Source organism: Staurois parvus, unplaced genomic scaffold (assembly GCF_062004578.1).
Source record: "Staurois parvus isolate SC_StPar_1 unplaced genomic scaffold, SC_StPar_1.0 ptg000048l, whole genome shotgun sequence".
Lineage (NCBI taxonomy): Eukaryota > Metazoa > Chordata > Amphibia > Anura > Ranidae > Staurois > Staurois parvus.
In genome coordinates, this window is record NW_028317844.1 from 18,017,983 (window position 1) to 18,034,442 (window position 16,460).

Here is a 16,460-nt window from a genome sequence, read left to right on the forward strand (position 1 = left end):
CCCAGTGATGATACTTGCCAGCACAAAATATGTGGCAAGCTCTCTCTGATAAAGGACACAGAAAGCAATAAAAACACCTTTTTATTAGAGTATAGAAGGGTTAGAAACTGGAGCACAAAAAATTAGAAAGAGTAATGCAGGCCATAGACGGTCCATTTATCAGCCGAATTGTCGGTCGCTAAATGAAAAATCAGTCTGCGCTGTTGCCGATGCTGCCACCACCGGGCGTTTTTCATGGATTTTCCATATGACCAATAAAAGTAAATGAGATGATCCGCAAAAAACGGCCAACAGGCGGACCTCACTAACGGCGTGAATATCGGCCGATTTTTTGTGCGGACGAAATATCGGCCAATAAACGACCCATCTATGGCTTGCATAAGTCAAACCCAGCATTATTCTCTAGGGAATTAGGCAAATAATCTTCTGGTAAATAAAAAAATGACATATATGACTGCTTCATCCACTGGATTTCTGGTATCACATGACCTGTGCCGTCTCTAGACATCTGCAGAGGGACCCTCTATTAAAGATGTGCCATGTAAAAATGACATTGAACAAGAGGTTGTTTCTGCATTTGAATAGGATTATTACATCTGGTTTGTGTTAGATCTGGACCCTGTACTGCTGAAACCTTCATTTTGTATATCAGCATTTTTTAAACTCTGTGTTAATGCATAGGAAGTGGTAATAAACCCAAAAGCAAACATTTATTATTTTGCAGTTTAGCTCTTTTTTCATGTGATGGCTGCATTCTTTTTCTTTATTAGGCTTTTTATTTTCATTTGGTGATCTGGCCAGCAGGTCTGTTTTCAAATGAACAAACTCTCTAGGAGAATGTATCAGTTACAGAGATGAGACATCCCTTATAACAATGACAATGCAAAACCTTTGCTCCCAAATGTAAGACCTTTATCACAAAAAGAAAAAAAATGGTTTGCTGTAACTGCTGGAGTTTGACTTCAATTTGTAATCTGCTAGTATGACTAACACTTTCCACTCAGACTAGGGTGTCCATCCTGCAGCCAAACACATCGTAAACTTACTTAAAGTGTTACTAAACCCACAACAGTAAAATCAGTCTGTATATGCAGTAAAGCATGCTTGTTATATTCACTGTGGAACCTAAGGGGTTAATCCTCTGCATTGTGTAAAAAGGCTGTTTGATCCTTTCTTCTCTGCCCCTCCTCTTGTTGAAATGACCACCTGATACAGACTGAATTTATAGTCACATATACATGCTCAGTTTGGTGTGTATTGCTAGAGAGGTTTTTTTTTCTTTGGAGAGTGCATGTAATCAGCACAGCGCCAATCAACACTCTGCAGACAGAGGGTTAGGGGGTATCACATCCTCCTAGAGCAGAAAGAAAACTCCTCCTACAAGCTTTAACCAGTGCTCTGCTGAAGTCACAAGACTGCTCTAACTGCTGATGAGAAAAGGTATTTAGCAGTTTATATTATATTTACTAAAATAATTGAATTTTTTTTCCTAAAAATACATTTACATTTAGTGAACACATGCGGCCAAAAAAAACTTGACAGTCTCTTTACTGAACTTTTGGAAATTTTATCTTCCCAAAGAAAAATTTCCCACTCTTCACAATCACTCCTTATTCATGTCATCAATTTTCAGCAGTACCCATATTTGAGAGCAACTATTTTCAAGGATGAAGCACATGAAGGGCCAAAATAGAACCAAAATGTCCGATGAGCACCTTGAGAATACCTACTACTGTACATCCATAGAACCAGATACTGAAGTGTTAGTTTATCAAAAACAGTGTTAAACATCGAACTAGTTTTAAAAAAAATCTTTGTTGATATCACACTAGTTTTATGTTGCCCTCTTTTACTTTTATATTTAAAAAAAATTACAAAAAATTGAATTTTATTACTCAAGTAGGTACATTATATTAGTGATAATTAACTTGTGATCTGCTTGACTTTTTCTGCTCATCACCTATCCTTACTGTCAGTGTATTTTATGTGTGGCCCAAAACAATTCCTCTTCTTCCAAAGAGGCTGAGGAAAGTCAAAAGGTTGGGCATCCCTGTACTAGCCTGACAATGCTGCTGTCCAAAGGTGTCCCCTGTGCTCATTCATCCAGAGTGGGGACACAAGAGGTGTCTTACCGGTCAGATTACCAGGTGGAAACAGAGATAAAAACCCTAAGAAAAGAAAAGAAAACTAATGCAGCCACATCTGATGATTAGAAATCTACAATATGTTACATTTTTGGTTTTGGCTTTAGTACTGCTTTAAAAATATAGATTTACTGTGTAGTGAATCTAAGGCATAAAATGGAAAGGTCGGTGATCCGTGTGAAATGAATCTAATTATGACACCAATTCAAGCTAAAGGCAGATATAGGATTAGATTATATTCACATTTATAGTCATATTTAACCTTTAGCTTTTAACCACTTTCCCGCCGCCTTATAGCAGATATACTGCTACAGGGCTGCGCAAAATCACATATATATACACGTGATTTGCTATTAGCGGCCTCAGCTGTCAATCACCGGGTCCCAGCCGTTGATCACTCACCAGCACTCAGTGATCGAAGAGCATTACCGACGTATTGAGAGAACTGTAAGTAAACAATACAGTTCTCATCCCTGTCAGCTCCTGAACACATGCAAAGCAGTGTGCTTACAGTAAAGCTCAGACACACTGCACACAGTTAACCCTTTGATCGCCCCACATGTTAACCCCTTCCTGCCCAGTGCTGTTAGTACAGTGTCAGTGCTTTTTATTAGCAATGATCACTGTATTGGTGTCACTGGGGATGTCAGTGACACCAAGTCAGTTCCCCCCAGTGTCAGAATGTCCGCCGTAGTCCCGCTATAAGTCGCTGATTGTCGCTATTACTAGTAAAAAAAAAAAAACCCAGCATTTATACCACTGTAAATGCTATAGCTTTCAAGTAAACCAATTAATTTACACACATTGGGAATTTTTTTTTTAGCAAAGACATGTAGCAGAATACATTTGTGGCCAAAATTTATGACTAAATGTGATTTTTAAAAATGTTTTTTACTGGAGATGTTTAATAGCAAAAAATCAAAAATATTGTTTTTTTTCTCAAAATTGTCGGTCTGTTTTTTTTTTTATAGTGCAAAATAAAAAAAACGCACAGGCGATCAAATACCATCGATAGAAAGCTCTATTCGTGGGAAAAAAAGGACGTAAATTTCATTTGGGTGCAGCGTTGGATGACCGCGCAATTATCATTCAAAATAACTCAGCGCCGTAATGCAAAAAATAGCCTGGTCAGGAAGGGGGGTAAATCCTCTGGAGGGCAAGTGGTTAAACTGAAAGAAAAAGAGAAGCCCCACACCGGTGATGTCACAGCTCAATACAATTTTATTCAGCTATGAAAGCAACACAGCTCACCCCTGCCTGGAGACCACCAGTCTCTGATATGATTCAACCTTGTCAAGCCCATAAGGGTGAGACATGTCAGAGTCTCCAGGCGGGGGTGAGATGTATTGCTTTTATGGCTGAATAAAAATGTACTGAGCTGAGTGAATTCAATGGTGTGCAGCTTTTCTGTTTTCTGTCAATGCATCTTCACGGCTACTTGGATCAGCCAATCAGTTTTGCAGCATTGGAGGTTTGAAGTAGTGATGCCTGTATGACTCACTTTAGTTTTTAATGTCACTTTTTGTTTTAGAAAATATTGCTGAACGTTCAGGCCTCATGCACACTGAGCACTGCCTAGCTCTTCTAAATGCATTGCTCCTTGCATGAGAAAAGCAGAATAAAAAATGTGCCTAAAGCAGCGTTTTGCAAATGAATTTAGGCATGTCAAATGCTTTGCCATTCATTCATTCTATTGGCCAGAATATTAATTTATTCTGGCCACTGAAATGATAGAATGCTTAAGCACTAAATGCACCCAGCGATTTGTTTTTTTATTGCCTCTAAACGCCTGTAAATGTCTATTTGTGCATGGACACATAGGCTATCATAGAGTGGCACTTAGAGGCAGAAAAAAAAGTCCAGTGCCCTAAAAAGCTGCGTTTTTGATTCCCTGTGTGCATGTGACCTAAAGCAGCACATGGGACACAAGAAGTCACTAAAAAAAGGGCCATCAAAAATCCTCCATTAACGAAGATTCTAACCTGAAAAAAGCTTGATTCCCTTCTCAAACAACCGAATATTGTTATAAAGATTGGAAACTTCTTCTTGAAAGTCTTTCATGGTTTGCTTCCTGCTTGTGCCTGATGCTGGTGAAGAGGACATGAATACTGAACGTACCACTTCCTGATAACTTTTGGTTAGGGGTCTTGAAAAAAAAAAAAAAAAAAAAAAAAAGAAACGAGAAAAACAAGTTAATTTCAAGGTGCTATTTAAAAATATATAATGCAATACAGCTCTTATAACTGTTATACTGGAATACCTGTAAAGAAAAAGACCTCAAACAGTGGCGTCATTAGGGTTGGTGTCACCTGGTGCGGTAAAATATGGTGTCACCCCCAGACAACAGAACCTCAGCAGGACAACAGCAGCAGGGAAGGAGGCAGATTCTGGCTACGCACATTGCGTATACTATTCAATATGAGTAGTCCAGATTTTGCAGCCAGGTTTACTATATAGCCTACTACAGAGACCTGCAGTGAAGATGGAGAAGAGAAGCAGGGCTCTGAGCAGGCGTTCATGGGGTTGGTTGGTGATGCGATACCCATGGTCCTCTGCATTGTAATGTGAAGGGGCACTGTGATATAAAGGGACTGCACTGTAATGATTACGGTGCAGCTTCACAGTGCAGTCCCCTTTATATTACAGTGCCCCTTGCAATCACAGCTCCCCAGCACTCTACAGACATATATACACTATATTGCCAAAAGTTTTGAGACAGCCCTCCAAATCATTGGATTCAGGTGTTCCAATCCCCTCCGTGGCCACAGAAGTATAAAATCAAGCACCAAGGCATGCAGACATTTGTAAAATAATTGGTTGGTCTCAGGAGCTCAGTGATTTCAAGCGTGGTACCGTGATAGGTTGCCACCTGTGCAATAAGTCCATCCATGGTATTTCCTTGCTACTAAATATTCCACAGTCAATTGTTAGTGGTATTATAACAAAGTGGATGCAACTGGGTACAACAGCAACTCAGCCACAAAGTGGTAGGCCAAGTAAAATGACAGAGAGGGGTCAGTGCATGCTGAAGTGCACAGTGTGCAGAAGTCGCCAACTATCTGCAGAGTCAATAGCTAAAGACTTCCAACCTTCTTGTGGCCTTCAGATTAGCACAACAGTATGTAGAAAACTTAATGGAATGGGTTTCCATGACCGAGCAGCTGCATCTAAGCCTTAAGTGCACTGTAAAGCGTTGCATGCAGTGGTGTAAAGCAAGCCGCCCTGGACTCTAGTGTTCTCTGGAGTGATGAATCACACTTTTCTGTTTGCAATCTGATGGAAGTGCCTGGGTTTGGCGGTTTCCAGGTGAACGGTATTTACCTAGCTACACTGTGCCAAGTGTAAAGATAGGTGGAGGGGGGATTATGGTGTGGGGTAGTTTCTAAGGGTTGGGCTTGACCCCTTAGTTCCAGTGAAGGGCATCAGAATACCAAGACATTTTGGACAATTTCATGCTACCAACTTTGTGAGAACAGTTTGGGGATGGCCCCTTCCTGTTCCAACATGACTGCACACCAGTGCACAAAGAAAGGTCCATAAAGACATGGATGAGCGACTTTGGAGTGCAGGAACTTGACTGGCCTGCAGAGAGTCCTGACCTCAACCTGATAGAACACCTTTGGGATGAATTAGAGTGAAGACTGTGAGCCCGGCCTTCTCGTTCGCCATCAGTGCCTGACCTCAGAAATGCGCTTCTGAAAAAATGGTCAAACATTTTTATAGACACACTCCTAAACCTTGTGGACAGCCTTCCTAGAAGAGATGAAGCTGTTATAGTTGCAAAGGGTGGGCCAACTCAATATTGAACCCTACGGACTAAGACTGGGATGCCATTAAAGTTAATGTGCATGTAAAGGCAGGCATCCCATGTGATTTAAAAAAACGAGACAAAGATAAATAATTTCAGAACGTTTTCCACCTTTAATGTAACCTATAAACTGTACAACAAATTTAAATCATTTAGGTGGAGAGAAGTTAAAATAAAAAACTAAAAAATTATGGTTGCATAAGTGTGCACACCCTTAAACTAATACTTTGTTGAAGCACCTTTTGATTTTATTCCAGCACTCAGTCTTTTTGGGTATATGTCTATCAGCATGGCACATCTTCACTTGGCAATATTTTCCCACTCCTCATTGCAAAAGCACTCCAAATCTGTCAGATTGCGAGGGCATCTTATGTGCTCAGCCCTCTTAATATCACCCCACAGATTTTCGATCAGGTTCAGGTCAGGGCTCTGGCTGGGCCATTCCAAAACTTTAATCTTCTTCTGGTGAAGCCATTCATTATCTTGATTTGGATGTATATTTTGGGTTGTTGTCATGCTAAAAGATGAAACTCCTCTTCATGTTCAGCTTTCTAGCAGAGACCTGAAGGGTTTGTGCCAATATTGACTGATATTTGGAACTGTTCATAATTCCCTCTACCTTGACTGAGGCCGCAGTTCCATCTGAAGAAAAACAGCCCCAAAGCATGATGCTGCCACCACCATGCTTCACTGTGGGTATGGTATTCTTTTGGTGATGCACAATGTTGTTTCTGCGCCAAACATATCTTTTGGAATTATGGCCAAAAAGTTCAACCTTGGTTTCATCAGACCACAACACATTTTCCCACATGCTTTTGGGAGACTTCAGATGTGTTTCTGCAAAATCTAGCCAGGCTTGGATATTTTTCTTCGTAAGAAAAGGCTTCCGTCTTTCCACTCTACTCCATAGCCCAGACATATGAAGAATACGGGAGATTGTTGTCACATGTACCACACAGCCAGTACTTTCCAGATATTCCTGCAGCTCCTTTAATGCTGATGTAGGCCTCTTGGCAGCCTCCCAGACCAGTTTTCTTCTCGTCCTTTCATCAATTTTGGAGGGGCATCCAGTTCTTGGTAATGTCACTGTTGCGCCATATTTTCTCCACTTGATGATGACTGTCTTCACTGTGTTCCATTGTATATCTAATGCTTGGAAATTCTTTTATACCCTTCTCCTGACTGATACCTTTTAACAATGAGATCCCTCTGATGCTTTGTAAGCTCTCTGCGGACCATGGCTTTTGCTGTAGGATGTGACTAAGAAAATGACAGGAAAAACCTACTAGAACAGCTGAACTTTATTTGGGGTTAATCAGAGGCACTTTAAATGATGGCAGGTGTGTACTAACTCCTATTTAACATGATTTTGAATGTGATTGCTTAATTCTGATTACAGTTACATAACAAGTGCTTGCTATGGGGGCAGACACTAAAGAGAAGGAGCGTAGAGCATTGGCAGAGGACTTCAGAAGAGGAGGATCAGGGCTGCTCTGTGCAAAACCAAAAAAACACCCAAAAAAAAAAAACTTTTACAACCACTATTGTTGGCTATTATACTTTATGAAGAGTTATTATACACAGAGTGACTTCTTTGCTCAATGCCAAGAACATGTGTCATCCAGCTGAGCCACAAAGGTGTAAACTCTCTTTTGTACTCTAAAGCTGATGCAACTAATGAGGAGGAATGAGAAAAGAATTGCTTTATAAAACTAACCTTATTAGGTTTTCAGACAGTTCAACAAGCAGCTCATCTGGAGAATCTGCAACATGTTTTCTTAAAACATCTTGAATTTCTTCTAAGGACAGAAATGGGATCTCTCGGTCCTTTGGTTTATCTGACGTGGAGGTAATATCAGTAAAGTACAATGTCATTAAACAATACCAGAGCAGCACGACCACTATTTGTCAAATTTATTATACCTAAAGGGAGGCACTAAATTTAATATTTTACATAAATTATAAGACAAATGTCATTATGTCTGATCATTTGTTAGAAACACTGCTGTGTTGTCTTCTTTTTATTAAATGGTCACAAGGCTTTACTGAACAGACAATTAGCACCAGTAAAATAAAACATCAAACAAACTTTAGCCAACATGTTTCCCCTTTTGTGGAATACAAGGATACATTGTGCTGAGCATTAGAGCTGTATTATAGAACTCCAGATCAGAGACTGTAACTAATGCAAGAAAGCTGAACAAATAAAATTAAAGCAGCTGACATAAAAGTTGAACCCAAGGCAAACACATACACAAGAGCTGTTATACCTGATATAGGAGTTATGATTCTATTTAGCCAATCTTGTAACCCAGACAGCCCTGCCAGACTGCACAAAAAGATACTTTAAATCTCTACAGACTACAAAGCAGCTAATAATCAAGCTGGTCCAAGGTCCGCCCCAGCTTGTAACTGAACATTTGAAAAAAGTATTGCCAAAGCTCATTTGGCCAAATTTCTCCGGTAAATCACAGGAATGCACTTAGTTCTGCACTCCTGTGGCCCAGATTCAGCTGACAGCATGCTAAAATAAATAATAAAAGTGCTGTTGACTGATGTCACAGAGCCAGTTCAGGCTCTGCAGGAATCCCGACAATAATGTTGGGGTTCACCCAGTTGCCTAACCGTAGCTTGCCCAGCCTCTCAGCATGCCGCTGGCAGGCTGAAACAGCTGCTTTCACCCCCTCCACAGCTCAACACTCCAGTGAGTTAGTTCTCGGTGTAGAGGTTGAGAGTGCCAGATGCAGCATCAGATCAATGCTCCTCCTCCACATTTCTACTATTATAAGTGGAACATTTTTTTTGGTGGTGGGGTGGGGTAGCAGGTACCTAGTTTTGACAGGTACCCAATCCCAATTCAACTCGGATCATCTAGGCAATCTCTCCCCCCCGCCCACAGCCCTCTGGGACACGTCACAGGTCCCAGAAGACTGCAAGACCATTCACAAAGCACAGTGGGCAGCAGGCTTTGAAGCCGTAGTGAGTCACAGCCGGATGCCCACAGTTAGCATGCCGGCACTGGGGACGGAAGAACGGTGAAGAAAGCACTGGATCCCTGGACAGGTGAGTGTATATTTATTAAAAGTCAGCAGCTATAGTTTTTGTAGCTGCTGACTTTTACATTTTCAAAAAATGACTGAAGAACCACTTCGAGGTTCATCAGTCACATGTGATGAAGTCACCCTGTGCTCACTGCCTCCTATAAGTATGCTCAATGTGTTGGAAAGATACCAGCAGGTACATATGATTTATGTCTACAGAGGCCAGAATGACACCTTGATAGAGGAAGGCTATGGCAGACCTGGTAGACTCCTTGTGGAATTTCTGGGTCTGAATTAAAGCATATCTAACCCCAAAACAAAAATTTTATATATTGCAGCTTACCAATCCAGAGGTGTTATGGCTGCATTTGTTTTTCCCTCTTTATTTTTTTTTCACCTGGTGATCTGGCCAGTATAATGTTTCCTGTTTTATCTACCTATGGAAGAGCAATTGAGACACCCTTGGACAGCAGCATTGTTTGGAGAGGGATATTCCATAAGTGGCTAACAAATTAAAGTACTCTTTTTCATCAGTTTCAGAAACATGTTGTTTTTTCTTTTGGAGATAAAGGTTTTCCTTAAATTAATAAAAGCTGACCATTGTACGCACTCATGTTAGCGTTAATGCTTTGTCTCAATCCTTTAACTGGTACTTTTGCCAGACAGCCTCATCTGTTAAAGTAAGTTGAAAAATAACAGCCGGAACAACAGGTGAAAAAATTGGTTACAGGAGGGAAAAACAAATACTGATTTATTTATGCTAGTGACTGACTGTATCATATAGTAAAGGTCATTTTATATTTTACCTTTAATACCAATTTAAGGGTTTTGAGATCCAAGATAGGATACCCCTTTTAGTTTGGAAACTATGAACAAACTGAGGTAGAAATCCTGAAACCTTTCTGCCACAGGAACTGGGGCAATGACACCCTGTTACACAAGACCCACCAGGACTGCAAGGAGATCTGTTGTTCTGTGGGGTGACACAGGAAGGTTGGAACTGATAAAGTGAGGAGGGTGCTAGGAGGAAACTCTAGCCTAGCTTGTAGTCCCTGGTAACCATCTCCTTCACCCAAGCATCACCGAAACATCCACAGAGGCTAACAGTTATCCCCCCACTTTGGAAAGTGGGGATGTACCTACATGCTAAAGACAATTTGTCTGAGGATTTGGCAGACTTGGAGTTCCAGCACTGATGGGTGGTCTGGGAGCTCAGTTTGAGTTTAAACTCAGAGTTCTAGAATGTGGAGTAATAAAAGGGATGAGCCTTTCCAGACTGGGCCTTAGACTTCTTTGGCTCAGCAATGTGAATGTTCTTGCCACCTGTGGCACCCCTGATTATGGTATTCAGGGTAGACCCAGAAAGCACTTCAGCCAAAGTGCACTCCCCATGTGGACTGAAATACTCATCAGGAAATGAGATGGGAAACCATCAGCAGCCCATCAACAGTGAAGTGAAGAGCCACAGCAATGTGTTCCAAATATTCCATGACCGAGTAGTCAGCTGCTATAGATCTTAGATCCTTTAGCCAATGGGCCATCGTTCCATAGAGGGGGCAACCATCTCATCAGGATGTTTCTACTGTTCATAAAGGAAAAAGTGGGTGCACTGGAAAGGTCTTGGTGGTCTTAGAAGCTCTAAAGGACTCTAGACTGGGGACAGTGCTGGTAGTAGTGACAGGCTGATCCTCTGAGCTTCAAGGTGTTGTGCACTGCATCAATAAGAAAGGTCTCTTCTAGTTTGTTATTAATGGCAGAAGACTGTGTCCTCACAAGCAGGCTTGTGCAGCAAGGACTGAAGAGACTTGGCATCAGATAGAGTCTCAGTGGCTGAAGGCTGAGGGTCCGCTAAAGTCAAAAGGAGATCAGATAACATATGAGTCAGGGCCTTAGGTAATACAAAACCCTACTGCTAGAGGGGGGTTAGACGGCCTGAGGTGGCAAAGTCACTGTAGGTGGGCATCAGAAATGGAGTTCCATGTTGCTCCTGCAAACAGAAGCAGCAGTGGGAAGAGTGCTTCCTCAATGCTGAATGCTGGGAAAGATAGCATGGAGTGTGTGACACTCCAGCAAGAGGATGATGTCAGAAGTAACCCCTTTAGTGGTAAAACTAATAGACGTACGTATTTTGAAAGGTGGCAAGTGTTCCACTAACCAGGTTGCTCCTGGTGCTCAGCCTGTTTCACCTCACAAAGCAAGCCTTCAGAGACAGGGCAAGTGCGGAGACAATGCAAGCAGTTTGGACCTGAAAAGCATTTTGCAGCTAACCGGCAGAAGTCTGGAAAGCATCTTAAGAGGAACCAAGTGCCCAAAGGTCACTTGCAGGCTAGTTCCGCGACATCCAGCCCAGGGAGTTCTGGTTATGGCACTCAAGAACTAAACTGAAAAAAGACCAATCTGGATAGCTGCCACATAGAGACCAGCCATAGCAGTTTTGTACAAAGATCTTGATTATAGAGAAACAATGGCAACAAAAAACTGGTAATATTTTTCCCTGTAGTGCTCAAGAAAAGATACTAGCAAAAAACTGAGTCATGCTGGGAATAGGAGGAAGTATTGTGGGCTGCCCTTCTTTTTTTTGGTTTGCAGATGTCCAGTTCTATAGGTTGCAGTAAAACCCAATAGTTAATGAGTTCCTGTATCCCTGAATGGATGAAAAAGTACTTTCAAGCATCTTTCAATTACAGTAATAAATTAAGCGATCTATTAAGGTTTATATTGAGATAGATGTTGACAGGGTATCTTGACATTTTGAAAATCCTAGTGTAAAAAGTCAATTTTCGCCCATTAGACGATTTTATATCCACTGGATTATTATTATTTATAGACCAGTTTCATGTGTTAGGCAAAGAGTAAGTATCATTTAGAATATAAAAGATATTCATTCGAAGATGATGCATAATTGTGTTGTATACATAAAATGGACAGGGCTAAACAAAAACATTTTGAACATATTTTTGATATGCAGCCAGCAGGTGAAGCTGTAAGATTCTTTTTACAGAACTGACAGAGTAGATTTACTAGCTTCCTGTTGCTTGCAGAGCTCACTAGCTCTAGGCAAAACTTAAGAAAGCCATATATGACTAGATTTCTCATGTTCAGCCTCACAGTCTGAATGAGAAATCAGTGATTCCCCTATCCGCATTAAATAGCATAGATATGTCTCTTGCCGGCTATTATATTCTGACAGGAGTGGAATTTGTGGCTATCTGAATACCTGAACAGTGTCTGCATCTGACTGAATGCAGTCAATGTTTTTTGGCCAACAATTTGACTCCTTTGACTTTATAATCAAAGTTTGTAGAGACAGGAGATGTCAACAGGGCCATCCATGGCTCAAATTTCATTTAACTCAGGAGATACCAATCAACATTCAAGCAGTGCATGTTAATTCACTAATCAGAATAGTGACTAATTCCCTCTTCCATCTGCTCTGTTCAGATTGATGTCTGGAGTTTCTTCAGAAAAGCCTTAATGCTCTGAATCTTATTTCTTTATGTTAGATATTTATTTGTACATTATGAACTGCCAGTTTAATAAAATTTATTAAAGTAGAACTAAAGGTAAAACTTTTTTTCCATTTTGGATAGAGTACGGGAGGTTTTTTTTGTTTTTTGCTACCTGTGTCCTATTGGGGAGATTTCCATAGCCAAAACAGGAAGTGAGAGGAAATCCCTTTAAAATGAAGGAATCTCTGGTTGTCACCAGGCTCACCAGAACTAGTGTCCTTACTGGAAGATTTCCTCTCTATTACTTTTTCTGCGGAAAACCCAAAATTTAGGTTTTTCTTTTACTTTCACTGTCGATGATAATGGTAAACATGTCAAATATAGAAGGTGAATTTACCTAACAGGAACACAGACTGCAATTAAAACATGACAGGTGTTCTAACCCCTCTCCAATCTGTTCAAAACTAAAGAAAATCCTGTTGCCTTTAGCTATACTTGAGCTTTGTTTTTCCTTTTTTCCCCATTTTTACCCTTTAATTTCACCCGGTTATTCTGCCAATAACACACTTCATGTTCTAGGATGACAATAATCACTTACTATGCTGTATCTACAGAGGAGCAGCATTATCACGCTCATCTCCATAACATAGTAGATGATGTTCTGTAGTCCACATGCCTATAATGCTGCTAACTGATAAGAGGCCAACGAAGGCAAAAGTACTCAAGAAGCTATAAACTCAATAAATTTCTGACAGTATCAAACATTCAATGTTAAAGTTTACATATGTTTTAAGTAATGGCAGTAGATGAATACAAGTTAACTTTAAAAGATACAGATACTGAAACATTAGTCTGGAGCTCTGCAGAAGACAATAATTCTGCTTTTCCACATATTCCTGATTGTTTGACAGATGGAGACCTCAAACATTTTATTTGATAGTAAGTAGTGTGTTTTTATTGACTATAGCATTATATTATGATGCCAAAGGAAAAGTCCACAAAATTATCTGTGCAAAAAACCGCGGAGGGTAAATGTAAATTGTTAATTACAGTTACCTCTGTGCTGCCCTTTCTGAGATACAGCTCTGGTAAAACTGTGCAGAGAGGTACTGCTAGCTCAGTGCTTCCAGCCCTAAAACTTTCCAATGTTACAATTATTTTATTTAATTCAGAAAAAAGAGAAAGCGTACTGACTGGAAACATTGAGACTGTGGTACAGCACTGCTCCAAGTTGCCCTTTATGTCTTCAATATAGGGGGGGTCAATTATTTTGGGACTGCATTTATGCACAATGTTTAATAGCTAAAATAAATGACAGATTAAAAATAAATCTTAAGCCTAGTTAAAAAGGAAATGACTGACATTTGAATAACATGTAAATGGAGGTATGTGATATGATTTGAAGGACACCTATTGCCTAGAAATCATCAGTCACATGGAATGATAAATTATGAGAAGTTCAATATACTTGCACTTGTAGACTGAGTCTCATCATCACTGTCTTCATCCTTTCTGGACTTCTTCTTGGCCTTTTTTATTTTGATCTCTCTGGCATTTCCTAGTCCACCACCACCTCTAGTGCTTCCACTGCCCTCTGGTGGAGAATATACATAGAATATATGATGTGAAAACATAGAATATCTGTTTTTCCTTTGTATTCCAATGTATTGCTTTTTAATCTAAGACTGAAATATAAAAATCTTTCAAGAGATATTTTAAAACAGTCAGTTCCATTTTCTCTTTAACTGTCCCTCTTTTGTGTCTGGTATATGGATACAGGAAAATAAAAATGCTATTTAACCTATTCATTGTTGGGTTATTTGGTGTTTTTATATATAGTCAGAGTGCTTCCAATGAGCGGGATTTAAAGTGTACCTAGTACAGACAGCTGAGAGCTGCCACTGTTGATATTGCTGTGGGTATCAACCTGATCCTTGTTCCACTACAAAGTTTGGGAACAAGTATGCAGCATTGGAGTTTGAAATTTTTTCATGTTACAGACTACATGCATTAGACAGCCAAAATATGCTGGATTACAATAGTGTCCTATTTCATTCTCTTTTCTGACAATATGGGCCACTGCTTTGTCCAGTAATAGATATCAATAGAATTCTGCATCTTTCAGCACTTGACCTGTCAGGAGGCTTTTGTTCGCTTCAGATGCGTTTTGCATTCATGTACAAGTCTATGGAAATGCAAAACCCACTTAAATCAGGTCAAATACAGGTTAGAAGGATGTCACCAATAGGTAAAATGCGCCTGTCAATGAATTCTGAGTTATCTCAAAAGCATCGCAACACAAACCCTTAATGCTACTTTGGCAGATAGTCCTAGCCACAGTAGGTATACAGTGATAGTACCTATTGAACATATACATACTTATGTAAAAATCTGCCAAGGTGTGCTAGTATAGCTAGGAAAAAAAGGCAACTTTGCTTTTGTTAAAGGACCAACTATTTGATCCACTTGCTGATCAAAACAGTATATACAGTACATAACAGTGCCCCACACTGCACCAGGCTGACCAGGAGTTGTATAGTGTAGTCACAAGCTTCTGTTGTGGCTATTAAACACAATGGCCAAACCGGAACATAGCTTAACTCATCTGCTTAGGATAGCCATTACTTCTATGGCTGTCCATGTACATATGTAGCTTGTACAGAGGAAGCTGGTACTTCACAGCAATGAACACTGCCTCTGCCAGCTCCTTAGATGGCAGAGGCAGTGTAAAACGTTACTGGCCTGAATCTAAGGTGCCTATATGGATGGTTTTGATGTGCAGGATGGGTAAGAATTGCAGCAAGCAGGATGTAGTTGCAAAGTCAGATCCCTTGTAACAAGAAGCATATTGGTTTTAGAGAAGTACATAATGGAGGGTTTACTGGCTAACAAAGGATATCCTGTAGTGTTAGGTAGTGCTTTTTATTTTAACAATTTGAAATGGATGATGAGTTCCCTTTAACAGCTATCAAATATAACATGCATTTTTTAGGCTTACTATTTAAACTAAAAGAGTGGAAGTTTTAAATCATTTCATATCAGAACCACTTAGTTTAATTGCTGCCCTGATTGAAACAGTCTCACGCTGAAATTATTCGAACCTCCCGGAGATATAGTTTCCTGTTTCGATCACACTAGATGATAATAACTGTTCTCCATTTGCATCCAAATTGGGTAGTTTATCTTTAGATTATAATTTATTTCAGGTCAACATGCAGGACATGCACTCCATGAAAAGTAGCTTTAAAGAAAAGAACAGTGTCATGAACTTCTAAAAAGAAAACAGGCTGAAGGAATTTGGCCATCCAAGCCATGCTCTGAAATGTCATGGAAGTGGTTGCTTGCCAGAAAACAGTTTAGCAACAATTGAAAGGTTTGCAGTAAGGAGGCAGGTCCATTTTTACTTTTTTTGGCTATATATCCTATCTTGTTCATAAAAATCTGCTCTTTTGATTGCTGCAAAAGGAAGGCAGCTCTGGGTGTTAGTTCCCATGTGCAGATGGAGCTGCCTCACTAGAATTTTGGATAGAACAACAAAGTAGCTCCAAAATGTAAAAATTCTCCTTTATAGAAAATATATTTTTGTATGCCAGCAGTGCTGAATCATTTATGTACGTGTACATGTACAACAGGTGGGTAAAATACATCAAAGTTGAAAAAACATTTTTTAACAGAAGTTCGCAATGTTTGTTGACCTTAACATATAGGGCCTTTCTGCTGGTGCAAAGGATAATCAGCTTTCATATAAAAACAGCAGATCTTGATATGGCTCATGGTTCTGCAACTGAAGCTCTACTAAAATCATACAGTGCAGCAACTTAGTAGCCAGGAAATGACAATAATGAAAACATAAAAGCAGTAGGAAAGATGTAGCTGGTAGTTTGTCCAATCTTCGTAGGTGCCCTAAACACTAGATGCAATGTCTGACAGGGTCCCCTCTTTGGCGCACAGCTGCTCAAAACTGCAGTTAGCAAGGAGGTGGCTGCTTTGATAGCTAGTGCCTGTCTTTAACTCCCAA

General features: G+C 40.1%; 1 protein-coding gene across 1 annotated transcript in view; it reads right to left on the reverse strand.

Moving 5' to 3' along the window:
- UFL1 (UFM1 specific ligase 1) overlaps positions 1-16,460 on the reverse strand; it is an 80,300-nt gene that overhangs the window by 14,528 nt on the left and 49,312 nt on the right. Inside the window, exons 12-14 of the mRNA XM_089665345.1 lie at positions 13,911-14,036; positions 7,670-7,790; positions 4,127-4,290 (exon numbers count right to left, since the gene is read on the reverse strand). Of these exons, the coding sequence (XP_089521471.1) occupies positions 4,127-4,290; positions 7,670-7,790; positions 13,911-14,036 (411 nt within the window). The remainder of the gene's footprint in view (positions 1-4,126; positions 4,291-7,669; positions 7,791-13,910; positions 14,037-16,460) is intronic.